This window comes from Muscardinus avellanarius (assembly GCF_963383645.1).
Source record: "Muscardinus avellanarius genome assembly, chromosome: 13".
NCBI classification, from domain to species: Eukaryota; Metazoa; Chordata; class Mammalia; order Rodentia; family Gliridae; genus Muscardinus; species Muscardinus avellanarius.
This window is the reverse complement of record NC_137799.1, coordinates 72,223,775-72,251,304: the sequence shown is the minus strand read 5'-3', so window position 1 is coordinate 72,251,304 and position 27,530 is coordinate 72,223,775. Positions and strand designations below refer to the sequence as shown.

The window sequence follows — 27,530 nt, the reverse complement described above, 5'->3', positions numbered from 1 at the left end:
GCTAAGACATGTTTTACAACTGTTCCCCCAAAACACTTATTAGTATGTCTTAGACATATGCTTAAGTCATTACAAATCTGCACCATCCTCTTTGGGCTCTGGAAAGAGGATAAGAAAAAGAAAAAATGGAGACAATGGGGTCAGAATATTAAAAATATCCAGTACGACTGTTCATTCTTGGGGTTCTCTTACCTCCTTTTAGATTATGTCCTGCCTGGTACCTCCCCTGTGGTTTGTGAATAAAACTTCACTTGGCTATTAAGTTCACCACAACATCTCATGTTTCAATACGTTGGCCACAGGGGTCTGAAGTTTGCTGTAGGCTTAAACCCCTCCATCACAGATTCTAGAGATGGTATGCTAATAAGAAACATGTATTTTATTATAATTTGGGATTTGGCAGTTGCTGCTGCTTTGAAAACTAGGCTGGGTCTTAGGAAAGATTCAGCTTCAGTTTATGTATTAAAGTGTAAATATGTATTAAAATGTAAGCTTGCGTGGTGGCACACGTCTGCAGTCTCAGTACTTGGGAGGCTGAGAAGGGTGGATCTCAAAGTCAGCCTCGGCAACTTACTGAGGCTCTTGACAACTTATTGAGACGACCCTGGTTCAAAATAAAAAATAAGTTGAGCTGGGGGTGTAGCTTGGAAGGAAAAGGCCCCTGGGTTCTATCCCCAGTACCACAAAAAAGGTGTAAACATGAAAAAAGAAAAGTAAATAGTGTATAATAGCAATTGGTTGTGTGTGTGTGTGTGTGTGTGTGTGTGTGTGTGTGTGTGTGTGTGTGTCTGTCTGTCTTACTGGGGCTTGAACCCAGAAGCTTTCTACCTCTGAGTTACCTGCCCAGCCCTATTTTATTTTTTATTTTGAAACAGGATCTCATTAAATTGCAGTGAGTCTCAATAAATTGCTGATTGCAAACCTGAGATCCTCCTGTCTCAGCCTCCCAAGTACTGGGATTACAAGTATGCACCACCAAGCCTTGCTGGCATGTATGTTTTAACAGAATCTAGGGGACTGGAATATCACTGAATAAAATAGTGGTTATCAAGAAATTTCCCGTCCAGCATTGTGGTACATGCTTTAATACAAGTACTTCAGAAGCTGAGACAGGAGGATTGCAGGTTTGAGGCCAGCCTCAGTAATTTAGGCCCTCAGCAATTTATTGAGATCCTGTTTTGAAAGGGAGGTGGGGAGCCGGGCGTGGTGGCGCACGCTTGTAATCCCAGATTTTGGGAGGCTGAGACAGGAGGATCACACAGGTTTGAAGCCAGCTTCAGCTACTTAGTGAAGCTCTCAGCAACTTAGTGAGACCCTGTTTCCAAATAAAATATAAAATAGGTCTGGGAGTGTGGCCCAGGGGTAGAAAGCCCCTGGGTTCCATCTCCAGTAACACACACACACACACACACACACACACACACACACGTAGTTGGGGCACAGCTCAGAGGTGAATGCCCCTGGGTTCAATCCCCAGTACTACACATAAAACAAAACAAAACAAAGACAAAACAAAAACAAAAAACCTACCCTCTGCTGGTAGGATATACTGAGAAGATTAAGAAATGACAAAATCAGCCTCTTGTGGTGGCCATGCTTGTAATCCCAGTATTTGGGAGGCTGAGATTAGAGGATAGAGGGTTTGAGGGTTCTGGACAGCCTCAGCCACTTAGTGAGGCCTCTGCAACTTAGTGAGACCTTGTTTCAAAATAAAAAAGAAAAAATAGGGCTCAGAGGTAGAATGTTTCTGAGTTCCATCCCAGTAGGGCTGGATGCGGGGATATACTGGGATGATTCAGAAATGAAAAAATGAGTTGGAGGCTACTGTGGGTGGGAGGAATTGATCAGCCAGCCTTAGAGATGGATTTTCGGGTGAGTGCAGGCAGAGGAGGGATATGGGTGGTGGGGGAGTTCAGGGTGGGGACCTTGGAAAAGGCTGTAACAGGATAGAGTGGATATGTTTACTTATAGTAAATTGCACGTTTAGGATGAGTTTTGGTAAAAGTCTGTATCTGTGTACCTCCCTCATTTCAGTTTTTTCCTCTGTGTACTGGGGATTGAACCCAGAGGCAGTCTACCTCCAAGCTATGCTCCCAGCCCTATTGTATTTTGAAACAGGATCTCCTTAAATTGCTGGCCTCAAACCCGTGGTGGTCCTCCGGTCTCAGCCTCCAATACTAGGATCATAGATGCCACCACCACCCACTCCCATTTCAGTTTTTTAATGTCTTCAGTTTTTCATGTAAGAGTATCACATACCCACGGTTTAAGTGAAGTAAGTGAGAAGCTGGGTTATGTGGACTGCAAAAGTCATCTGGGGCTGGGAAGAAATCTGGGGCAAACACAGGTGCAGCAGGGTATATCTGGGGAACTCAAAGTTCCAACCTTTGAACTTTTAGGCATGCTCAAGCCCCACACCTGAGGGTCTTATTTGCCCACATAAATGTAGGGACCTTTTTCCCTGACTTTCAAACTCCTACTTAAGCAAGAAACCACTTGCGGCCAACTCAAAAAGTTCCACCCTATGGAACTTGGAGTCTGAGCCTCGTGGGGGGAGGGAGGATCTAGAAGACCCCACAGGGTGTCTGCATGTCTTCCAAGCTGGAACGCACCACTGGCTCTGAACCTAGGGAGGCAATCCTCCTTGGTGCAGCCGGCTCAGGCTGTCTGGCTTTGGCACCCCGGAGAGCTCACGGGTCAAACTCTGCAACTCCGTTAGCTGGCAGCGACCCAGCCAGAGCAGCGCCTTCGGTGTTTGCAAGCTGCTGCAAACTTGCACGCCGCGGGAGCTTAGTGGCTGGTGCAGGGGGACAGTGGGCGTGGCCGAGCTCCCTCGCGCCCTCGCCCGCCTCTGCAATCCAAGGAACGTTCGGAAAAGTAACTAAAAGTTCTGTGCCGCGCGCGCCAAAAGAAAAAAAAAAAAAAAAAAAACAACAACAAACAAACATACAAAACCCGGCACAACCCCCCACCACTACCGGCTCGTCCAGACCTCGCCACTCGGGCAGCACCTCCGGCGGCGGCGTGCACGCCTCCTGCGCCTCCTCCTCGGGAGGCTTGCCATCCCCTCCGCTGGGTGCTTCCCTCGCAGCCCTTTCTTGGCTGGAGAAGCGACCGCAGTCCTTGCAGCGCTTCTTCGGGGGAACATGCCCAACGACGACGCATTCAGCAAGCCCTCGGCGCCCTCCGAGGCCCCGCCGCAGGGCAAGGCCGGGGGCTTCGGCAAGGCGGCCGGGGCGCTGCTGGGCGCGGCCGGGGGCTCCGGCGCGGGCGGCAGCGGCGGCTCCGGCTCCGGGTCGTCGGGCCTGGGCGCGCAGAGCAAGAAGTCCCCGCGGCTGCCCAAGTGCGCTCGCTGCAGGAACCACGGCTACGCGTCGCCGCTCAAGGGCCACAAGCGCTTCTGCATGTGGAGAGACTGCCAGTGCAAGAAGTGCAACCTGATCGCCGAGAGGCAGCGCGTGATGGCCGCGCAGGTGAGTGCGGGCGCCGGGGTCGGGGCGCAGCGCCCCGCCGCAGGGATAAAGTCCCTCGGGGCTCGCCAGGGGCCGCGGGCGCCGGGGTCCGGGGTCCGGGGTGCAGCGCCCCGCTCTGGGGGTAAAGCCCCTCGGGGTGGGCGCCGCCACGCGGGGCCAGGGTTGGGAGGGACCCGGCGGAGCTCGCGGAAAGCCGAGGGCGTCGGAAAACGAGCGCAGCGCCCGGCTTTAGGGATAAAGTCGCGCGGCGTGAGCAGCACCTCGCGGGGCCAGGGTTGGGAGGGACCCGGCGGCGCACCCGGACGGCCGCGGGCGCCAGGATTCGGGGCGCTGCTCCCTGTTTTAGGGATAAAGCTCCTCGGCGCGGGCAGCGCCACGCGGGGCCAGGGTTGGGAGGGACCCGGCGGTGCTGGACGAAAGCTGCGGGCGCGGCGATCCAGGCTGTATCGCCCCACTTGGGGGATAAAATCCCTCGGCGTGGGCAGCGCCACGCGGGGCCAGGGTTGGGAAGCCGCGGGCGCGGGACTCGGGGCTCAGCGCCTGCTTTAGGGGTGCAGTCGCTCGACGTGGGCAGCGCCACGCGGGGCCAGGGTCGGGAGGGGACCCGGCCCAGCACCCCGACGGCCGCGGGCGCAGAGCCCGGGCGCAGAGCCGGGCTGTAGGATAAAGCCTTTCCGTGTGGGCAGCGCCACGCGGGGCCAGGGTTCGGGACGGACCCGGCTCTGCACCCCCACGGCCGCGGGCGCCAGGGTCCAGGGCCCCGCTTTAGGGATAAAGTCCCGAGCAGGGCGGGCTCGTGCGGGGGCCCGAGCTCGGCTGTGCTCGCCAACGGCCGCGGGCGCCGGGATCCGGTGGGCAGCGCCACGTGGGGCCAGGGCTCCGGAGGGACCTGGCTCTGCTGGTCGACGGCCGCGTGGGCAGCGGCTCGCGGGGCCAGGTTCCGGGGACTGCCAGCTTTAGGGGTGCAGCGCCAGTTTTAGGGGCAGCGCCAGTTTTAGGGGCAGCGCCAGCTTTAGGGGTGCAGCGCCAGTTTTAGGGGCAGCGCCAGCTTTAGGGGACAGCGCCAGCTTTAGGGAGAAGCGCCAGCTTTAGGGGTGCAGCGCCAGTTTTAGGGGCAGCGCCAGCTTTAGGGGACAGCGCCAGCTTTAGGGAGAAGCGCCAGCTTTAGGGGTGCAGCGCCAGTTTTAGGGGCAGCGCCAGCTTTAGGGGACAGCGCCAGCTTTAGGGGTGCAGCGCCAGCTTTAGGGGCAGCGCCACCCGGGGCCAGGGTTCCGAAAGGAACTTCGGTGCCGCGCCAGCTTTAGGGGCCAGGCGCCACGCGGGCCAGGGTTCTGCAGGGACCCTGCTGTGCTCGCCGACGGCCGAGGGAGCACGGGGACCCAGGTTGGAGCTTCCTGTTTTAGGGGAAAAGTCCCCCAGGGCTCGGGAGGGACCCGGCGGTGCTCGCCGACGCCGCGGCGTGCGGGACCCGGGACGCCCAATCAGGAGCCGCAGCGGCTCTGGAAGCGCGGGAACTCGCCCTGGGTCCCGCGGGTGGCACAGACATGGCGTTCATCCAGCCCGGGAGTTCTCGGGATCCTGGGCTCCGCTCTCCTGCAGTTTTGGGGTTTGTGGAAGCGGCAGCGGCGAGGCCCCACAATATGCATCCTAGCTCCCCGCGCAGAGTTGGGGCGTTTTCTCCACTCCGGAGCCCCCAGGGTCTCCGACCCCGTCCTTCAGCATAGCGACGGGGTTCGCTTTGCAGTAGGGAGCCCGCGACCTCCAACCCGCTCGCCCAGCAGAGTTGTGAGGTTTGCTTGGCTGGGGTCCCGGGATCCAGCAAAACAGCGGAATTCTTTCTGTTGGGAGGGAGAGTCCTTCAATAGCAGGCTAGTAATTTATCATCTTTAGGGAAAGTTAACGGTGTTAGTATCCCAAAAGGGTTTTTAGAGGACAATACTATAAATTCTTTCCAGTTAAATTTTTTTTCTTTCTTTTGTGTTTTTTTTTGGGGGGGGAGGGGGCGTGATACTGAGGATTGAGCCCGGAGGCGTTCTGCCTCTGAGCTACACCACCTGCCTCCTTTTAATTTTTTTTTTTTTTGTGGGGGTACTGGGGATGGAACCCTTCTACTTCAGGACTACACTCCCAGACCTATTTTTTATATTTTATTTTCCACCTCCCAAGCCGCAATTGTTTGTTTTGAAACAGGGTCTCACTAGGTTGCTAAAAGTCCCACTGCTTGCTGAGGCTGTCCTTGAACCTGTGAGCTTCCTGCCTCCTGTTTTCTCTTGTTTCATTTTTTAAAGGCCGGTCATTTAAAATGGAAAAAAAAAACCCACCAAAGAAATGTGTGCTAGTTTTGATTAGAAAATTGTAAATGTTCTCTTTTGAAATGACGTAGATAATAAGGTTGAAAGTGACTGCACAAGTGTTTAAAGATTAGATAATTTTTTTTTTTTTTTTTTTTTGGTGGTACTGGGGTTCCTGGAAGCCCTTCTACCTCTGGGCTACACTCTCAGACCTATTTTCTGTATTTTTGAAACAGGGTCTCTTAAACCAGCGCTGCTGGCCTCGATCCTCCTGCCTCTGCCTCCCAAGCGCAGGAATTACAAGTGTGCGCCACCACGCCCGGCTAAAGATTAGATAATTTCTGCCTTGCCCTGTTGCCAGGGTGGTGGCTCATGCTTTGTGAAACCCCCCCCACACACACCCCCGTTTGGGAGACTGAGACAGGATGGGGCAGGTCTGAAGCCAGCCTCAGCAAATAAGTGAGACCCTGTTTCCAAATAAAGTATAAAATAGGTCTGGGAGTATAGCCTGGAGGTAGAAAGCTCCTGGGTTCCATCCTCACCACACACACACACACACACACACACACACACACACACACACACACACACACAATGTATTTGTTTTCAGATATTGCAGGGACAGACAGCTAATGAAAATAAAGATGATATTCCTTAGTTTCTTCATAGAATTGAACTTAATTTGTAGTGAATGAAATGAATACACAGGTTATAGCAATAAAATGCACCATAAGATTACTTATGAAAAAAACTTAAGGACTTTGAAATTATACTTATAGGTAGAAAAATATTTGTAACATTTAGTTGTTGGCTTAAATACTTAATGCATATTGTAAAATTGGAACTTTCTTCACAATGCAGTAAGAATATCCTGGTGGAGACATTAGTTTAGGAGATAATTCGAAGGAGGCTCTTTGCTGAGTTAAAAGCAACCCAAGACTGGTTTTTTTTTTTTTTTTTTTTTTTTTTGGTGGTACTGGGGTTCCTGGAAGCCCTTCTACCTCCGGGCTACACTCCCAGACCTATTTTTACATTTTTTTTTTTATTTGGAAACAGGGTCTCCTAAGCCAGCACGGGCGGCTGGCTGGCTGGCTTCGAACCTGCGCAATCCTCCTGTCTCTGCCTCCCAAGCGCGGGGATTACAGGCGTGCGGCACCACGCCCGGCTCCAAGACTTCTTTTAATTTTCTTTGATTTATTTATTTTTGTGGTACCTGGGATTGAACCCAGGGGCATTCTACCTCTAAGCTACACCCCAAACCCTATTTTTTTTATTCTAAATTTTGAAATAGTCTCATTAACTTGCAGCGGGCCTCACTAAATAGCTGAGCTGGGCTCCACCCTGTGATTCTCCTGTCTCAGCCTCCCAAGTACTGAGATTACAGGTGCACCATCATTCCTGGCGCCAAGATTTTAGAATGTGACTAGGATTTTTATTTATTTATTTATTTTTGCACCAGAAGATTTGTGCTGGGCTAGATGAATCTGTAAAAGTCTGTATAACAACTACTTTTCGTCATTCTAAAATAGTTTGTAATCCTAACATTTGGGAGGCTGAGACGGAGGATCTTGGTTCAAGAACAGCTCCAGCTACTTAGGCCCTTTGCAACTCAGTGAGACCCTATTTCAAAATGAACGCCCCTGGGTTCCATTCCCAGTATCACAAAATTAAAAAGTTTGGAATTGATCATAGATACTCATTTGTAATCTGTAGCCACCCTCTTCTCCATTTTAAATATTTCCTAACAAACTTTGAGAGAAAGTCTTCAGTGTGTACTTAGCTTATGAACTAGATAACCTGTGCATTTTGGGTGTGCATGGTCTTGTGTAAATAGGGCTTTAAGTAGGCATTTATATACTTAGAGGTTTGCAAGGGGTGTGTGTGTGTGTGTGTGTGTGTGTGTGTGTGTGTGTGTGTCACTGGGGGTGGAACCCAGAGGCTTTCTAACTCCGGGCTATCTCCCAGAGCTATTTTTTATATTTTTATTTGGAAACAGGGTCTCACTAAATTGCTGAGAGCCTCACTAAGTAACTGAGGCTGGCTTCAAACCTGTGAGATCCTCCTGTCTCAGCCTCCCAAGCACAGGGATTACAAGCGTGTACCACTACCCCTGTTTTGCAAGGAATTTTTAAAACACTGATGGTGAAATGAATATGGTCATTGATATTCCAGGCCTCTTGATTAATAACAGAAAAACCCAAGATGTAAGCTTAGTTAATTTAGCATTAAATAATTGATTATTTGAGGTTTATTTTTCTAAGGTGAAGACTCCTTTGGTTATCAGTATAAGTTAGCTTCAAATTAATAAGCCAAATTTGTACCACAGTTTTCTTAAAACAATATATAGGCTGTAGGTGTGTTTCTGCTTTGCTATTTTGATTTTATCTTTTATCTTGTCACAATGACTTTGCTTTCTCATTTCATGATCATCAATAGGCAATTTCAGTAGAATTCCTCTTTTTGTTACCTGTAGTAAACAAAACCAATTTCCTTTAATCCTTCTTTTGCTTGCTTGCTTGCTTGCTTTATTTATTTATTTGTTTATTTATTTATTTATTTTGGTGATACTGGAGTTCCTGGAAGCCCTTCTACCTCCGGGCTACACTCCCAGACCTATTTTATACTTTTTTTAAATTTGAAAACAGGGCCTCTTAAGCTAGCAAGGCTGGCTTCGAACCTGCATGATCCTCCTGTCTCCGCCTCCCAAGCGCGGGGATTACAAGGGTCAGCAGCCTTTTTTTTTTTTTTTTTTTTTTTTGAGAGTAAGAGAAAGATATGGAACCAGGGGTGCTATGCCCCTAGCCCTTTTAATTTATTTTTTTAATTTTTATTATTTTATTATTATTATTATTATTATTATTATTATTATTATTATTATTATTATTGGTGGTACTGGGGTTCCTGGAAGCCCTTCTACCTCCAGGCTACACTCCCAGACCTATTTTTACATTTTTATTTGGAAACAGGGTCTCCTAAGCCAGCGTGCGGCTGGCTTCGAACCTGCGTGATCCTCTTGTCTGCCTCCCAAGCGCGGGGATTACAAGCGTGTGCCACCACGCCTGGCTAATTTTTTTTTTTTTTAAACAGGGTTTTACTAAGTTACCGCATGCTGGCCTCAAATATGAGATCCTTCTACCTCAGCCTCTCAAGGACTGGGATTATAAGCATGGGCTACTGTGTGTGTGTGTGTGTGTGTGTGTGTGTGTGTGTGTTTGTTTTAAAATTTTATTTTTAACAAATTTATTTATTTATTTATTGGCACTGGGAATTGAACACAAGGGCATTCAACCTATGAGCTCTGCACCCCATGCCCTTTTTTTGGTTTATTTTGAAACAGGGTCTCACTAAGTTACCATCTCTGGCCTGGAGCCTGTGATCCTTTCTGGATCACAGTACTAGGATTACAGGCAATTGCCACCATGTATTCATGTTCTTCCCTGTCCCATTTCTGATTGTCCTTCCCTTCTGCCTAAAATACTGCACCCCTGCCCCCTTTCTTTCTCTTCACCTCTAATCTCTTCCTCTGGTAGGGTCTTCACCAGAATCCACCCCCTTCTGGAGCATTGCTGCCCCAGGACTTCCTCCACCCCGAGAATAGACAGGAGTATGCAGGGTTATCAGAATTTCTTCTGTAGGACTGGTGTAGACCTCTCTGATGGTTGATCACGCTTTGTCTTGTGGTTACGAGCTTGCTTGTTCTCATTCTTTCTTTCTTTCTTTCTTTTTTTTTTTTCTTTGGGATTGAACCCAGGGACATTCTAGCTCTGAGCTACACCCCCAGCACTATTTTATTTTTTATTTTGAAACAGGGGCTCACTAAGTTGTGGAGGGCCTTGAAACTGATCCTCCTGTCTCAGCCTCCCAAGTAGTGGGAATACAGGTGAGGACCACCATGCCTGGCTCTCTTTCTCCTTTTACCTATTGAGAAACTTGGGAACTAAACTCATTTTATTGGCTTATGGCCTCAAATACAGTGGCCTCTTAACAATCCTGGAAGGGAAGGGATCCAGTTCTTCCTGATCTATCAGTGCTTTTTTTGTGTGTGAGTGGTGCTAGGGATGGAACCCAGGGGTATTCTATCTCTGAGCTACACCCCCCAGCCCTATTTTTTATTTTTTTATTTTGAAACAGGGTCTTACTAAGTTGTGGATGGCCTCACTAAGTAGCTGAGGCTGACTATGAATCCCAATCCTCCTATCTCAGCCTCCCCAATGCTGGGATTACAAGTGTGCACAGCCACGCCCGGCTTCATCAGGGCTTTTTCTACTCTAGAGATCAAACTCCCCTCCTTGGCTGATTCTATACTTTTTACTCATCTTTTGTAGTCAACCGTTTACTGATAGTCGACACTCTCATTTATAAGCATTTTGGAGCACCTACTGTGAGCCACATATCCGTCTCTAAGCCTTTTTTTTTTTTTCTTTCTGCTTTGGCTGTAGAATAGTTACCTGGGTAGCCAGGTTAGAAAAATGAGAGAAATCTCTTATTTAAGTAAGCTTTTTTTTTTTTTTTTTTTTAGGTACTGGGATGGAACCCAGGGCAATTCAACCTTTGAGATACACCCCAGCCCTATATTTTAGTTATTTATTTATTTATTTATTTATTTATTTATTTATTTATTGCAGGACTGGGGGTAGAACCCAGGGGCATTCGACCTCCAAGCTACACCCCCTGCCCTATTTTTTATTCTTTATTTTGAAACCGGGTCTCACTGAGTTGCAGGAGGCCTCACTAGGTAGCTGAGGCTGTCTGCTAACCGTGATCCTCCGGTCTCAGCCTCCCAAATGCTGGGATTACAAGTGTGCGCCACCACGCCCGGCTCTTACTCTTTATTTTGAAACCGGGTCTCACTGAGTTGTGGAGGGCCTCACTAAGTAGCTGAGGCTGTCCACGAACGGTGATCCTCCGGTCTCAGCCTCCCAAATGCTGGAATTACAAGTGTGCGCCACCATGCCCGGCTAAACCCTGTTTCAAAATATAAGATAGGGCCGGGCGTGGTAGTGCATGCTTGTAATCCCCACGTTTGGGAGGCAGAGACAGGAGGATCGTGCGGGTTGGAAGCCAGCCACGCTGGCTTAAGAGACCCTGTTTCCAAATAAAAATATAAAAATAGGTCTGGGAGCATAGCTCAGAGGTAGAAGGGTTTCCAGGGACCCCAGTACCACCCAGAAACACACACACACACACACACACACACACACACACACACACACACATAAGAAGATAGGACTGGGAGTGTGTGTGTCTCTGGTAGAACACTGGGTTCAATCCCTAGTACCAAAAGGAAAACAAACAAACTAAAAAAAAAAAAAAAAAAAAAAAACCAGAGATGCTCGGACCTCATCCTTGGAAGCAGTGGCTTCTGGGGTGCGGTTTGGACGAAGCTGCACAGGTGGTCTGGGAGCTGGAGGATGACTTGCTGTCCTGTGCTTCCAGGTGGCCCTGAGAAGGCAGCAGGCGCAGGAGGAGGAACTGGGCATCAGCCACCCCATCCCGCTGCCCAGCGCGGCCGAGATACTGGTCAAGAGAGAGAACAACGGTGGCAGCCAGTGCCTCCTGACCGAGGGCAGCAGCTCCTCGCAGCCTCCGCCGGCCAGTACCCCCACCACTGCGGCCTCAGGTAACTTGGGTGGGGGGCGTGAGGGAGCAGGAAGGGCTGCAGCCACGGGAACAGTGAGGACCCTCTGAGCTCCACCGTGACCTGCAGAGTGTAGCGGCTGTTCTTAAAGAATTCCCCCTCAGAAGGCTGGCTCTTGGCTGCCTCCCAGAGAGATGGCCATGGCTTTCCTGATGATTATTAGTCAAGAGTGAGAATCACGGCCGGCCAGGGAGGAGTGAGGTGCCGTCTCGGTCCACCCTTCCCTTCTGGGATCTTTTTGGGTGGGAACTAAAGATCCTTGTTGCCTAAAACTGGAAGTCCAGTTCTCCAGCAAAGACTGTAACCCTGTGGGGGAAATACCTGAAAAAGCCAAATCCTGGGTGTCAAATGTGAATGACCAGCCTGGCTTGGTGGCGCATGCCTGTGATCCCAGTGCTTGAGAGTCACAGACCAGAGGATCACAGGTTCAAAGCCAGCCTCAGCAACTTATCAAGGCCCTCAGCAACTTAATGAAACCCCGTTTCCAAATAAAAAATCAATTAAAAATAGCTGGAGCTCAGAGGTAGAATGCCCCTGGGTTCAGTTCCCTGCAACCCCCCCCTTACATACATACATACATACATACATACATACATACACATATGTGGACAACCCTAGAAGGAACTCAGAAGGGCTCCCCTTCTGGCTTGCATCCTGACCTTTGCGCTAAGTGTTGTTTCCGGGCCTGCATGTGTGTGGACCCATCCTTTCCTTCCCAGAGGCACTCTGGGAAGTAGGAGGTGGTAAGCCTTTTCAACATTGGTGGGAACTGTGGTGTCAGAGGTTAAGTGATTGGCCAAGTTGACTAAACTAGAAAGACTCAGGCTCCCTGTGGACCCCGCTCGGTGCTTTCTCTGTTGGACCTCCACAGCGCTCAAGAACCCAGTGGTCTGGAGCTTACTCTTCACTACAGAAGCCCCCAGCTATGTGTGGTCATTTAAGTTTAAACGAATTACTATGAAATAAAATGAAAACATTAGGTTCTTCCAATGAGCTAGCCACATTTCAAGGGCTCAGTAGCCACATATAGCTAAGGGCTACCGTATTAAATAATACATTTCTGTCAAATAAGATAACATATTTGATGGTGCTGGTCTAGATTTCAGGAGCTCTAAGAAATCCACCAAATGAATGTCTGTGGAATTATGGAGTATCAGGGAATTTTTTTTTTTTGTGGTACTGGAGATGGAACCCAGGGGGAATTCTACCTCCAAGCTACACCCCCAGCCCTATTTTTTTATTCTTTATTTTGAAATAGGGTCTCACTAAATTGTGGAGGGCCTCACTAAGTAGTTGAGGCTGTATGTGAATCTCAGTCCTCCTGTCTCAGCCTCCCAAATGCTGGGATTACAAACCTGTGCCACTATGCTTGATTTGGTTTCAGGGAACTAAATTAAATACAGTAATCTTTCTTATCTGTAGGGCATAGGTTCCAAGACTCTATGAATACTTGTAACCAAGGATATTCCAAACCCGAATATATATGTATGTGTCAGAATATGTTTTTTATTTTTCTTACATATATTTCCTTTATATATACTTAACTCTGATAAGCTTAACTTATAAGTTAGCTACAATAAAAAACAACTATAAAATAAGATAATAGAACTATATGGTAATAAAAGTTACATAAAACTTATGGATTGTTTATTTCTGCAATTTTCTATTTAATATTTCTGGGCTGTGATTGTCTTCATGTAACTGAAACTGCAAAAAGTAAAACTTTGGGTGAGGAGGACTACTGTACATGTGCTGAGATTCATAGAATGTCTTTAGAGTCTGCTAAGGCTCCACACCTTTGCTAAGCTTTCACAAATTACCAGTTTGCTGGGCTTAACCACTGGTCTGAAGTTGCCCAACTGCATGTTAGTAACTACTGGTACCACTTTGAACAAATCACTTAAGATCTCTGGGCCTTTTATTTCTGCTTCTCAAAAACGAGGGAGAGGAGCCAGACGTGGTGGTGCACACTTGTAATCCAGCATTTGGGAGGCTGAGACTGGAGGATCGCAGTTTGCGGACAGCCTCAGCTACTTAGTGAGGCCCTCTGCAACTGAGTCAGACCCTGTTTTAAAAAAGAATAAAATATAGGGCTGGGGGTGTAGCTCAGAGGTAGAATGCCCGAGTTTCATCCCCAGTACCACAGAAAAAAAAGAGGGGTCCTGGGGGGGGGGTGTCTTAAAGATCCCATGAAGCTTGGCCATTGTAAAGAAGGGAAGCACACATCAGAGAAAGCAGGTAGGTAAGTCTGTTTGTCTGTCTCTGTATATGTTAATGGAGGTATGGATTATATAATTAACAAAGGACAAAGTGCAGATTATTCTTGGTTTATGTTTTAAGAATCCCAGGGTAAATTGAACATTTTCTAAATCAAGATGCATTTACTAGCTGGGCGTGGTGGCGCAGGCTTGTAATCCCAGTACTTGGGAGGCAGAGACAGGAATATTGCACAGTTACAAAGCCAGCCTCAGCTTTCAGCAACTTAGTGAGACCCTGTTTCCAAATAAAATATGAAATAGGTCTGGGAGTGTAGCCTGGAGTTAGGAAGCCCCTGTGTTCCATCCCTAGCACCACACACACAAAAAAGGTGCATTTACTCCACCCAATCTACTGAATGTCACCGCTTAGCCCCACAGTTCACAGTACAGTACTGTTTATTTACCCTGGTGACCACATGGTCACTTGGAGCTGTGCTTCTCTGTTGCTGCTTAGAGTCTGAAGAGGATCATGCCACACATCGCTAGCTTGGGAAAAGATCAAAGTCCCCAATACGGTTTCTATTCAAAGTGTATCGCCTTTGCATCATCGTAAAAACGGAAAGTCTTAATTCTTGGATTGGTCGCTTGCAATACATACTTAGGACAGTTTCCAAGTTTTGCTTTTAATAGGACAAAAGAGATTCTGGCAGGGTATTTCAGAGAGAAGATAGGGAAAGTTACAGAGTGGAACCACAAGGGAGCAGGGTAGAAGGTTCAGGGTCAAGGCAGATGCAGCCCAGTCCCTTGACTGTATCTGGAGCTGACATACTGTGGAGCTATCCTGAAATGCTGAACTAACACCCAACAGGAAGGAGATGTTGGAGCCAACCGATAAGTGTTGTGTTCCTTCACTCAGGTATGGGTGGGAGGCTCTGCCTTCCAAAGAAGAGGGGCTGTGCTTGTGCCAGCCCATCTCTGGGGCAGGAGCGCAGATGGTGTCTTTCAAAGGACTTCTCCCAGACCTCTGGGTTGGAATTCATAATTTCCAGACTGAGTTAGAATGTGAGCAAGAGGGAAATGGAGATGTCAGTGTAGAAAGCTTGTGCATCTCCAACCAGAAAGGCAGGCGAGACAGAGTGAAGAGTCCTGCAGGGTTTATTTTTTGTTTTTGTTTTTATTTTTTTGGGGTGGTACTGGGGTTCCTGGAAACCCTTCTACCTCCGGGTTACACTCCCAGACCTATTTTATATGTTTTATTTGGAAACAGGGTCTCTTAAGCCAGCGCAGCTGGCTTTGAACTTGCGCGATCCTCCTGTCTCTGCCTCCCAAACCTGGGGATTACTAGCATGCGACACCACACCCAGCGAGTCCTGCAGTTTTTAGGGCAGCAAATGAAGGCCAACTTCTTAGATAGCTTGTTACTGACAATTGCATAGCTCATACTAATTTTTCAGAGATTGTTTTTTATTGGAAATTATATTTAACTTAAGCAGATGAATGGTAGACATTAACAGTAAAATATACAGTCTATATTCAAGGGAAGATCATTGTACTTTTTTTTTTTTTTGGTGGTCCTGGGGGTGGAAGCTAGGGGCTTTCTATCTCCAGACTATACTCCCAGACCTATTTTTAATATATTTTATTTAGAAACAGGGTCTCACTAAGTTGCTGAGAGTCTCAGTAAGTAGCTGAGGCTGGCTTTGAACCTAAGCGATCCTCCTGTCTCAGCCTCCCAACTGCGGGGATTACAAGCGTGCGCCACCACGCCCGGCTAAGATCATTGTTCTTTCAACCCCAGCCTGCAGTTCTCCTCTCTCTTATCCCAAGATTACTGGCAATTTCAGGCTTTTATGTTTAGATATCTTTTTCATACATATGCATATACATATAGTTACATGTTTAATATAATGCAAGTGGATTGTTTCCATTCATTGTGGTTGGCTTTTTTTTTTTTTTTTTCAGTTAAGACAGGCCAGACTTTTTAATGGCCTAGCATTCTATTATTTAGATGCAGAAGGCCGACTTGAAGTGACTTACTGAGAGCTGGAAGTTGTAGGAGTTGGGATGGATAGTAAAATGGACGGACTGGCTGGCCGGGGCCAGTCGCTGCCCTCCTTCCTAGCACCTGCTCTCTAGTGTTTGCTAGGCCGGTTGCTTGGTCAAATTTAGTAGATTTTCATGTCCTTGAAGTTTCTTAGTTATCTCCTTTTGGCTCCTTAAAGTGCCAAAAGCAAGAATTAAAAAAAAAAAAACACTCAAGAATTATTGCAGAGATTATTGGCCAAATTCTAAGGACACTCCAAAGGAAATTGGATTTACCGAGCTGTGTTTCAATTACTATAGCCCTGAACCTTCTGAGTAGGGAACACTTAGAAGATCGCCAAAGATACTGGCTGAGACTGACCAAAGTATTGATGGGCTATTCCTCAAACAATGGGTATAAGAGGCTTTTGTTGATGCTTTCTTTTATGATTATGGGTATTAATAAGATAACTTTTATTAAAAAATTCTCTGTTCATTGCTGGTTTGTACACTAGCAGGATCAGATGTTAGGAGGTACAATATTGATTATCAAATAGTTTCTCCTCAACCAGTTTTGGGGCACCTAGAAAAAAAAAAGGATGAGATTTTTTGACAATAAAGGACAATGAATTAACAGCAATTTCATAATTTTCTTTGGTTTTGTCTTTTTAAGTATTAGAACAAGGAATTCCTTTTTTTATTTAAAAAGGTATCAGCTGATGGTGTCTTTTGTAAATTCCAGTCGTTCTTCCTGTTAAATCGGGGCTCCTCTGTTTTATTTTATGTTCTACTTTTCCTTCAGCCTCCTGCACGTTCCTCGAATACTGTGTTAGCCAGTGTGTTCGCTGAGGTCTGCATAGTTCTTGCATCTCTTTTTCTGTACAGAAAATGTCCCATGAAGGGCTGCATTGTAGAGAGCTGGGTTCTGCTGCGTGTCCTTTGTGAGGACCTGAATGTTATCTCTCTTGGGCCCTCCCTCTGGAGCACCCTGAACTTCCCTCCACACACATCCCCTCCCCCAGATGGATGGGCCGCCTCCAGGCTGAGGTTTGCCCTGGCCTCTCCCTGGGGTTTTCACTCCCCTTCCCTTGTTGGAAGCTTTGCTCCAGTCTGTGCCTAAGGCTAGAGGGGCCGGCCCCTCCTCCCCGGATGCTGGAGAAATCATTTTCTTGTGTGTGAGAGAGACACAGGGGTTTGAACCCAGGGGCATTCTGTTTCTAATCAGTATCTCCAGCCCGTTTTTTTTTTTTTTTTTTTTTTTTTTTGCGGGTTTGGGGATGGAACCCGGGGCATTTGCCCTCGAAGGTACACCCCCTGCCCTATTTATTACTCTTTGTTTTGAAACCGGGTCTCACTGAGTTGCAGAGGGCCTCACTAAGTAGCTGAGGCTGTCCGCAAACCGGGACCCTCCAGTCTCAGCTTCCCGAACGCTGGCATTACAAGCGTGTGCCACCACGCCTGGCTTCTTCAGCCCTTTTTATTTTTTACTTTGAAATAGGATCTCACTAACTTGCTGAGGGCCTCAGTAAACTGCTGAGGTTGGTCTCGAACCCACTCTCTCTGCTTCCCAGGTACTGGGATTACAGGTGTGCGCCACCTGTAATCCCAGGTAAAGCGTCTTAAATGCTTTAAGTACTGTCACACCTTTGGCCCCAAAGTTTTTGTACACCCCGGGCTTCGCTCTTGGTGTGCATCTCACAGGTGGGGAGAAGCGTAGGATGAAATGCATCTACCCTGAGAGAGGCATGCTGCATATATCCCCGTCCTACCCATCCTCTGTGGGGCTGAGCTTATGTATGTATGTATGTATGTATGTATGTATGTATGTATGTATGTGGGTCTGGGGATGGAACCCAGGGGCATTCGACCTCAGAGCTACACCCCCTGCCCTATTTTTTTTATTCTTTATTTTGAAACCGGGTCTCACTGAGTTGCAGAGGGCCTCACTAAGTAGCTGAGGCTGTCCGAGAACAGCGATCCTTCAGGTCTCGGCCTCCCAAATGCTGGGATTACAAGCGTGCACCATCACGCCCGGCTTGCTTATTTATTTATTTATTTATTTATTTATTTATTTATTTATTTATTTGCAGTACTGGGGATTGGACCCAGGGGCATTCTACTTCGAGCTACACCCCTGGCCCTATTTTTTTTTTATTTTGAAATGGTATCTCACTGATTGCAAAGGGCATCACTGCATCACAGAGTAGCTGAGGCTGTCCGCGAGCCGGGATCCTCCGGTCTCAGCCTCCCAAATGCTGGGATTATGAACGTGCACCACCACGCCTGGCTGAACAGTAAAAGTATTTTATACACATTGGTTTGAGAGTTTATTTCGGAGGAATCTGACCATTTTTATAAGATGGGTTCCCATTGATTCAAGACAGCTTTCAATGGCAAGAAGAGTAGAATGATAGCAGGTGTACTTGGGATCCCAGTACTTGGGAGGCTGAGATAGGAGGATTGTAGTTTCGAGGCTAGTGGCAGAAACTTACACCCTTAGCAACTTAGTGTGACCCTGTTTTAGATAAATAAACACAGGGCTTGCAGTGTAGTTCAGAGGTGGAATGCCATGCCCCCTGTGTTCAATCTCAATCTCTAATATTCCCCAAACACACAGTGAATAGAAAATGTCAGGTTTTTAAAAAGCATTCAGGGCCTGGCACGGTGGTGCACGCTTGTATGTAATCCCAGCTTTTGGGAGGCTGAGACAGGAGGATCACGGATGGGGGTAGCTACTTAGTGAGGCACTCTGCGACTCAGTGAGACCCTGTTTCAAGATAAAGAATAATAAAAGAGCCGGGCATGGTGGCACATGCTTGTAATCCCTGCGCTTGGGAGGTGGAGACAGGAGGATCATGCTGATTCAGAGCCAGCCTTGCTGGCTTAAATGACCCTGTTTCCAAAGAAAAAAGTAAAAAATTGGGAGTGTATCCCAAATAACAAAAGAAATATAGAATAACAAAGAAAATAGGGCTGTGGGTGTAGCTCAGAGGTAGCATCTCCTTGGGTTCATTCCCCATTACCTCAAAAAACGTTCATACAAAAGAATCCCCAAATTTCACATTAAAAATATTCCCAGCAAATTGTCTGACAAATCAAAAGCTTGGTATCAGACAAATGAAACTGTTATGTGAGATTATCATTGTTAATTTTGGATAAATTGCTATAATACTAGATGTCAACCACTAAGCCAAGCATGGGAAGGAGGGATGGGGAGGGAATGGGGTGGGGATCGGGTAGGGGCTAACTGGGCGATGTGTGCATGTATGTCTACAAAGGTGTTTTTTTTTTTTATCCCATTATGATGTATGAATACAGTGCACCAATAAAAAAAGTTGACAAAATTAGATGATCATTCTGATAGGTTGGAACCCAAGGGCATTCTACCTCCAAGCTATGCCTCCAGCTCTGTTTTTAATTCTTCATTTTGAAACAGGGTCTCACTAAGTTGCAGAGGGCTTCATGAAGTAACAGGCTGGCTGCAAACTTGCGATCCTGTCTCAGCCTCCCAGATACCGGGATTACAAGCATGCGCCACCACGCCTGGCCAGCATGTTATTTTAAGTAGTGTCTGAATCTGTTTTGTTCCTTTCAATGACAGTTTGCTTACACAAGTCAAATATAACAGTTTAATTGGCCTGGTAGAAGTCTCTGGATAGTATTTTAGTTAAGCAATTATAACAACAAAGTACACAGAAAGTAGCCTACTAGACTACCTTTGACTAGGAAGGAAATTTAGCTAGAGCCCTAAAAAAACATAAATACAAAGTTTAAAGTCACAAGTCTTATAACAATATATAAAACACATAAAATAATTTGGCCGGGCGTGGTGGCGCACGCCTTGTAAGATCCCAGCATTCCGAAAGCTGAGATAGGAGGATCGCGGTTTGAGGCCAGACTCAGCTACTTAGCGAGGCCCCTTGCAACTCAGTGAGACTCTGTTTCAAAATAAAGAATGAAAAATAGGGCTGGGGGTGTATCTCAGAGGTAGAATGCCCCTGGGTTCCATCCCCGGTACCTAAAAAATTAATATATATATATAAAGACTAAAAAATAGGATCAGGGGTGTAGCTCGGAGGTATGCTGACCTGGGTTCCACCCCCAGATCCATAAAAATAAATAAATAAAAGTTGGATTGGTTTAATTCTTTTCATCTCCTGTGAAAATAAGCTGAAGGGCAGGGATTGCATTTTATTTATCATTTTATTCATCTGTGCATAGTGGCTTTATAGTTGATGGTCAATAAACCTTTCTGAATGAATGAATAAATGATAGTTAAATTTGAAATTATGTTTTAAAACACTAGATAAGTAATCACGAACACGCCCACAGATGTCAGAGAGGAAAATCATTGATGTTTAATGTGGATCTTCTGTATGTATTAATTAATTAATTAATTTATTTATTTTTGTGTATGGTACCTGGATTTGAACCCAGGGGCATTCTATCTCCCAGCTACACCCCCAGCCGTATTTTTAATTAATTAATTATTTATTTATTATTTATTTATTGGTGGTATTGAGGTTCCTGGAAGCCCTTCTACCTCTGGGCTACACTCCCAGAGCTATTTTTATATTTTTATTTTGGAAACAGGGTCTCTTAAACCAGGACACGTAGCTGGCTTCGAACCTGTGCGATCCTCCTGTCTCTGCCTCCCAAGCTCGGGGATTACAAGCGTGCGCCACCACGCCCGGCTTATTCTTTATTTTGGAAAAGGGTCTCACTGAGTTGCAAAGGGCCTCACTAAGTAGCTGAGGCTGTCCGCGAACTGCGATCCTCTAGTTTCAGCCCCCCAAATGCTGGGATTTCAAGTAGGCGCCACCACCACGCTCGGTGCACAATTCATATGTGTGTGTGTGTGTGTGTGTGTGTGTGTGTGTGTGTGTGTGTGTGTGGTGGTACTGGGGTTCCTGGAAGCCCTTGTACCTCGGGCAACACTCACAGACTTATTTTATACTTATTTATTTTTGGAAACAGGGTCTCTTAAGCCAGCGCGGCTGGCTTCGAACCTGCGCAATCCTCCTGTCTCCGGCTCCCAAGCACGGGGACAAACGTGGGCCACCACGCCCGCCCCACAATTCATTTTTTTTTTAAACAAATTCACAAGGTTTTGAAACAATCACCAGAATAAATTTGGAAACATTTTCCCCTCCTTTTCTAAAGTGCCATTTGTGGTACTCCCTGTCTCCCACCCTAGCCCTAGGCATCCACAAATATATTTTCTTCCTTTTTTTTTTCTTTCTTTTTTTTTGCTGTACTAGGGATGGAACTCAGGGACATTCTACCTCCGAGCTACATACACCCCCAGCTCTATTTTTTATTCTTCGAAACAGGGTCTCACTGAGTTGCAGAGGGCCTCACTAAGGATCCTGTCTCAGCCTCCCAAGTACTAGGATTACAAGCATGCGCCACCCCGTCCGGCCACAAATATATCTGTCTACAGAGTTGCCTATCCTGGACATTTTATATATTAATGACATTTCATATATGACTTTTTGTGCCTGGCTATTTTTTTTTTTTTTTTTTTTTTTTTGCGTGTGTGTGTGGTACTGAGGATGGAACCCCAGGGGCATTCTACCTCTGAGCTATATCCCCAACCCTATTTTTTCTTTTTTCTTTTGAAACAGGGTCTCACTTGAGTTGCAGGGGGCCTCACTAAGTAGTTGAGGCTATCTTGGAACCGTGATCCTCCTATCTCAGCCTCCAAAATGCTGGGATTACAAGTATGCACCACAATGCCCAGCTGCCTGGCTGTTTTGTTTTAACTCACCCTGTTATTTCCAACGTTTAATCATGTTGCAGCATGCGTTTATTATTTTTATTATTTCTTCTTTTTGCTGTTAGTTAATAGTCTCTTGTGTAGATATGCTACATTTTGTTTTTCTGTTTGGCTCATAGATATTTGGTTTGCTTAGATTTTCTAGCCATAAAGAGTTAATACTGCTGTTAACATTTGTGCATAAGTCATTGTATAAAATCTGTGTTTCATTATCTTGGGTGTATACCAAGGAGCAGAATTGCTGAGTCCTAGCCAGGTGTAGTGGCAAATTCTTGAGGATTGCAGTTCGGGGACAGCCTCAGCTACTTAGTGAGGCCCTTTGCAACTCAGTGAGACCCTGTTTCAAAATAAAGAATAAAAAATAGGGCTGGAGATGTAGCTCAGAGGTAGAATGCCCCCTGGATTCCATCCCCAGTAATGCAAAAAAAGAAAAAGAAAAAAGAAAATAGAATTGCTGAGTCTTCCGGTAACTCTCTGCTTAAATTCTTTTTTTTTTTTTTTTTTTTTTTGGTGGTACTGGGGTTCCTGGAAGCCCTTCTACCTCCAGGCTACACTCCCAGACCTATTTTTACATTTTTATTTGGAAACAGGGTCTCCTAAGCCAGCGGTCACGGCTGGCTTCGAACCTGCGCGATCCTCCTGTCTCTGCCTCCCAAGCGCGGGGATTACAAGCGTGCGCCACCACGCCCGGCCTTATGCTTAAATTCTTGAGAAATTGCCAGACTGTTTTCCAAAGAGGCTCCTTTAAATTAAAAGGGAAGGGTAAGGTACCTTCATCCTGGCAAGGGCTACAGGTACTTAAAACCCAATGTGACTCTTTGGTGAGAAGTTTAGATCATGAAGGTATCTCTAGGTTTGCATTCTGTTATCAGTAAAATGATGTTGGTATTCGGTCTTTTAAGTTTTTTCTTCTACCTCATCAGTCACATTCAGCTTGTAGTAAACGCAGCAGTGCTTGAAGAACAATTCATGAAGAGACCCACATTCGGGCCTTTCCACGTGGTAGCTGAGAGAAGTGCTGGTATCTTTAGGAAGGAGTGAAGCATTTTTGCATACCTTGGGTGGTATGTATTTCCTCAAAATGAGGAAGAAAGAATTCTGTTGTCCTAGAAACTTGACAAGAATACTAGGGTTATCTTTGATTTTCTAAAACTGAAAGACCATTGGGCATGATAGCGAACACCTATAATCCCAGGACTTGGGAGGCTGGTATAGGAGGGTTATAGGTTCAAGGGCAGCCTCAGCAATTTAGTGAGACCCTGTTTCAAAATAATTTAAAAAAATGACACCCTGCAACTTAGACCATTTTTGAAAAATAAAGAATAAAGCCGAATGTGGTGGCGCATGCTTGTAATCCCCGCGCTTGGGAAGTGGAGACAGGAGGATCGCGCAGGTTCTAAGCCAGCCTCCCTGGCTTAAGAGAACCTGTTTCCAAATAAAAATATATAAAAAAAAGGTCTGGGAGTGTACACCGGAGGTAGAAGGGTTTCCAGGAACCCCAGTACCACCACCACCACACACAAAAAAAGAAGGAATAAAAAAGTAGGGCTAGGGGTGATCTTGGAGGAAGAATGCCCATGGGTTCAATTCTCGGCACCAAAATAAAATAAAAAATGAAATAGGGCTGGGTGTGTAGCTCAAAAGTAGGTCCCCTCTCCTGTCCCCCAGTGTAATTGCCAGTATCACAAAAAAAAAAAAAAAAAAAAAATGAAGGCTACTGTCACTCTTCTTGAGAGTGAAACAGAAACCCGATCAGGGTGAGGATGGATGGCAGTCTTTTCATATTACCGCTGGAAGAGGATGGCTCGCAATCACAAGGAATTGTGATTGAATTTAAATCTTAAAATTTACTGCCATAAACTGGTCATAGAGAGGGGTGTGTGTGTGTGTGTGTGTGTGTGTGTGTGTCTGGGGATTTGAACTCACAGCCTCACAAATGCAAGTCAAACATTCTAGCACTAAGCTACATCCCCTAGTGCTGTCCTTATGTGGTAAAGCCTTAAATTTGTTCTGCTAGCCAGACGTGGTGGCGCACGCTTGTAATCCCAGTACTTGGGAGGCTGAGACAGGAGGATGGCAGGTTCGTGGTCAGCCTCAGCTACTTAGTGAGGCCTTCCAGAATTTAGTGGGACCCTGTTTCAAAATAAAGAACAAAAAATAGGGCTGGGGGTGTAGCCCGGAAGTAGAATGCCCCTGGGTTCCATCCCCAGGACCACACACAAAAAAATTGTTCTGCCAGGTCAAAAAGCTTTTCTGTGTCCACAGCCTCCCTCGCTGCTTCACAGTGTCTATCACCTGACGTCCTTGGGCCATATTGCTGGTGATCTGCTAGGTTAAGGATCCTGCTCACCCTTTCAGCCTCCTACAACTCTTTGGGTCTTGTGGATGACTTTTTTCTTTATTTTATTAACTTAACTCAATTGTTTTGTGTGGTATGGGGGATTGAACTCATGGGCCTTCTACTACTTGACTTCATGCTCAGCCCAGCCGTGTGTGTGTGTGTGTGTGTGTGTGTGTGTGTGTGTGTGTGTGTGTGTGTGTTAATGGGGAGTGAACCCAGGGTAATTGTGTCTCTGAGCTATAACTCCAGCTCTATTTTTTTTTTTTAATTTTGAAACAGGTTCTCACTAAGTCGCGGAGGGCCTGCTAAATTGCTAAGATTGGCCCTGAACCTGTGAACCTCCTGTCTCACCCCTCCAAATAGTAGAATTACAGATGTGTGCCACCATGCCCAGCCTCAACCCTTCTTTTAAAATAATTTTTATTGGAGCATTGTAATTGTGCACAGCAGTGCTATTCATAGGGGGACATTCATGCACACGGCAGCACTGCCTGGTCTTTTCCTTCCCACACCTCCCTTCCCCCTCCCTCCTTCCTTTTGCAGTCCCCTTCCACGACTACAGCGCTTTTATAATTTACATGTGATCTCTTTCTTTCTGTTTTCTCCGCTAACTTCCACAAACGAGAAGACATAGGACCCTTGATTTTCTGAGTCCGGCTGATCTCAGCACAATGTTCTGTAGTTCATCTGTTTTCCTGAAAATGACATGATTTTTCTCTTTATGGCTGAATAAAACACACATTATGTGTGTGTATACATATCACATACAGATATATGTGAAACACATACACACACACATATATAATACATATATATATATATATATATATATATGGCCGTACATACATACATACATACATATATTACATTTTCTTTGTCTTTTCATCTGCTGATGGGCACTTAGGTGATTCCATAACTTGACTATTATAAATTGTGCTGCTATAAAAATGGATATGCAGCTGGATGTGGGATGCACGCTTGTAATCGCAGTACCTGGGAAGCTGAGGCAGGAGGATCTGTACGCGGCCAGCCTCTGCTACTTAGTGAGTTCTCCGCAATTCAGTGAAACCCTGTTTCAAAATAAAGAATAAAAAACAGGGCTGGGGGTGTAGCTTGGAGGTAGAATGTCCCTGGGTTCCATCCCCAGCAACACACACACACACACACACACACACACACACACACACACACTCAAAAATTGACCTGCATGTGCCACTATAGTATTCTTTTGTTGTTGCTGCTGGGGCTTGAACCCAGGGACTTCTACCTCCAAGCTACACTCCTAACCCCTTTCATTTTTTTATTTGGAAATAAGGTCTTACTGGGTTGCTGAGGAGCACCCTAAGTTGCTGAGGCTGAACTCGAACCTGTAATCCTCCTGTTTTAGCTTCCCAAGTATTGGAATTATAGGCATGTACCACTAGGCCTGTATATCACTATAGTATTCTGACTTTAATTCTTTTCTATGTATTTATTTTTATTTTATTTTTGTTATCAGGAATTGAACCCAGGGACATTCACACTCCAAGCTACACCCTAGCTGATTTTAATTCTTTTCGAAAGATATCTAGAAGTAGTATAACAACTCCTAGCCCTTTTTATTTTGAAAGAGGGTCAAGCTAAGTTACTGTAACCTGGCTTTGAACCTACAATTCTCCTGCTCAGCTTCCCAAGTACTGGGATTATTGGTGTGCCCTACTACTCTCCACCGCTAACTATTTTTTAACTTTGTTTTAGTGTGGTAAAACAATCAGCACTTGAAAATGACAACTTTAGCTACTTTATTTATTTATTTATTTATTTATTTATTTATTTATTTATTTGTGGTACTGAAGATTGAACTCAGAGGCAATCTGCCTCCAAGTTATGCCACACCCCCAACTCAATTTTTATTTCTTATTTGGAAACCAGGGTTTCACTAAATTGCTGAGGCTGGCTTGAAACCTTCGGTCCTCATTTCTCAGCCTTCCAAGTATTGGGGTTACAAGTGTGTGCCACCACACCCGGGTATTTTAGCCTTTGTGTGTGTGTGTGTGTGTGTGTGTGTGTGTGTGTGTGGTACTGGGGATGGAACCCAGGGGTATTCTACCTCTGAGCTACACCCCCAGCCCTGTTTTATAGTCTTTTTTTTTTATTTTTGAAACAGGGTTTCACTGAGTTGTGAAGGGCCTCACTAAGTAGCCGAGGCTGTCTGCGAACTGATCCTCTGCTCTCCGCCTCCCGAAAGCTGGGATTATAAGCATGTGCCACCACGCTCAGCTTATTTTAGCTATTTTTAAATGTAGAGTTCAGAGCATTCACATTATATACTACTACCATCGATATCCAGGACTTCCTAAACTCTGTTCCCAGGTAAAAAGTAACTCCTAGGTTCCCTCCCATTAACTAACTTTTTTTTTTTTTTCCCCCCCGGTACTGGGGATGGAACCCAGGGGTTTTCTATCTCCAAACTAAAGCCCCAGCCCTATTTTTTATTCTTTATTTTAAAACAGGGTCTCACTGAGTTGCAAAGGGCCTCACTCGGTAGCTGAGGCTGTTGGTGAGCTGAGGCTCATGTCTCAACTTCCCAAGTTCTGGGATTACAAGTGTCCATCTTCAAGCCCGGCTCCCCTCCCTTTCATTTTTTGCGGGGGCGGTCTGGGGATAGAACCCAGGGGCATTCGACCTCTGAGCTATACCCCCTGCCTTGTTTTTTATTCTTTATTTTGAAACAGGGTCTCACTAAGTTGCTGAAGCTGTCTGTGAACCGCGATCCTCTGGTGTCAGCCTCCCAAATGCTGGGATTACAAGTGTGTGCCACCATGCCCGGCCTTCCCTCTTCCCTTTTAAATTTTTGAAAAGGTCTTGTAAGTTGCTGAGGCTAACATTAAACCTGGTATTCTGTCTCAGCCTCCTGAATGTGGTGATTGCAAACATGCACTAACACAATTGTTTTTTTCAAGATATTTGATCAAGATACTACTACCATATGCCTTTTTATGCAGTAACAATGGTAACAATAATTCCACATCAACACCAACAGTAAAACGACTTCAGGATAATTGAAAGGAAATACACATTCTGATTTCATGCAAAGCTCACAGTTCTGGAGATTTCAGATTCAGTCTCTTGTCAGGCTGGCTCTGCAGCTCTGCAGAACTGAGGGCATGGTTGCAGGAAGAAGGGAGAGGGAGCAGGAGAGGGGGGGTTCTACTCTCACATCCTGAAGTCAGGAAGCAAGAGGAGGAACAACCATATATAATCTCACCCCAGGAACCCCTCCTCAACTGAGCCTACCTTCAACATAGTCGACTGCCTAGCTTTCATCCCCATTACTGTGAAAATAAAAGACGGGAGGTGAGGCTGAGGGTGTAGTCCAGAGGTTGAATGTCCCTGAGTTCAATCCCTAGTATCAATAAATAAAGTCTTGAAGATTTGAAGATACCCAGAGAAAGAATTTTGCTGGGATCTTGATAATTTTATACTTGGGGAGGAAACTCTATCTGACTGAAAGAAACTAAGATCCAGAGTCCAAAGATCTAGCTTAGATTTTTACCCCTTTGGTTTGGGGCAGGTAGGTCACTTCTTCATTTGTGACAAGAATAAAGTAATAATGTCTGTTCTGTATGTCTCCTGGAATTGCTGTGCTGCACAGCTCATTCAGGAGATACTTAATGGCGCACAAATTTTCATTAACTGTAAGATATCTATAAAAATTACTTGTAAACCATAAGGAAGTATATAAGAAACTCTTAGAACTCAGGTTGCAGATATTAATATAAGCAGAGGAATGGGTCTGGATATGGTGG

The 27,530-nt window shown here is 45.9% G+C and overlaps 1 protein-coding gene across 1 annotated transcript in view; it reads left to right on the top strand.

The window, feature by feature from the left end:
- Window positions 1–3,146: 3,146 nt before the first annotated feature.
- DMRT1 (doublesex and mab-3 related transcription factor 1) overlaps window positions 3,147–27,530 on the top strand; it is a gene marked incomplete at both ends in the record, with an annotated part of 126,576 nt that continues 102,192 nt past the window's right edge. Inside the window, 2 exons of the mRNA XM_080708610.1 lie at window positions 3,147–3,473; window positions 11,201–11,384. Of these exons, the coding sequence (XP_080564736.1) occupies window positions 3,147–3,473; window positions 11,201–11,384 (511 nt within the window). The remainder of the gene's footprint in view (window positions 3,474–11,200; window positions 11,385–27,530) is intronic.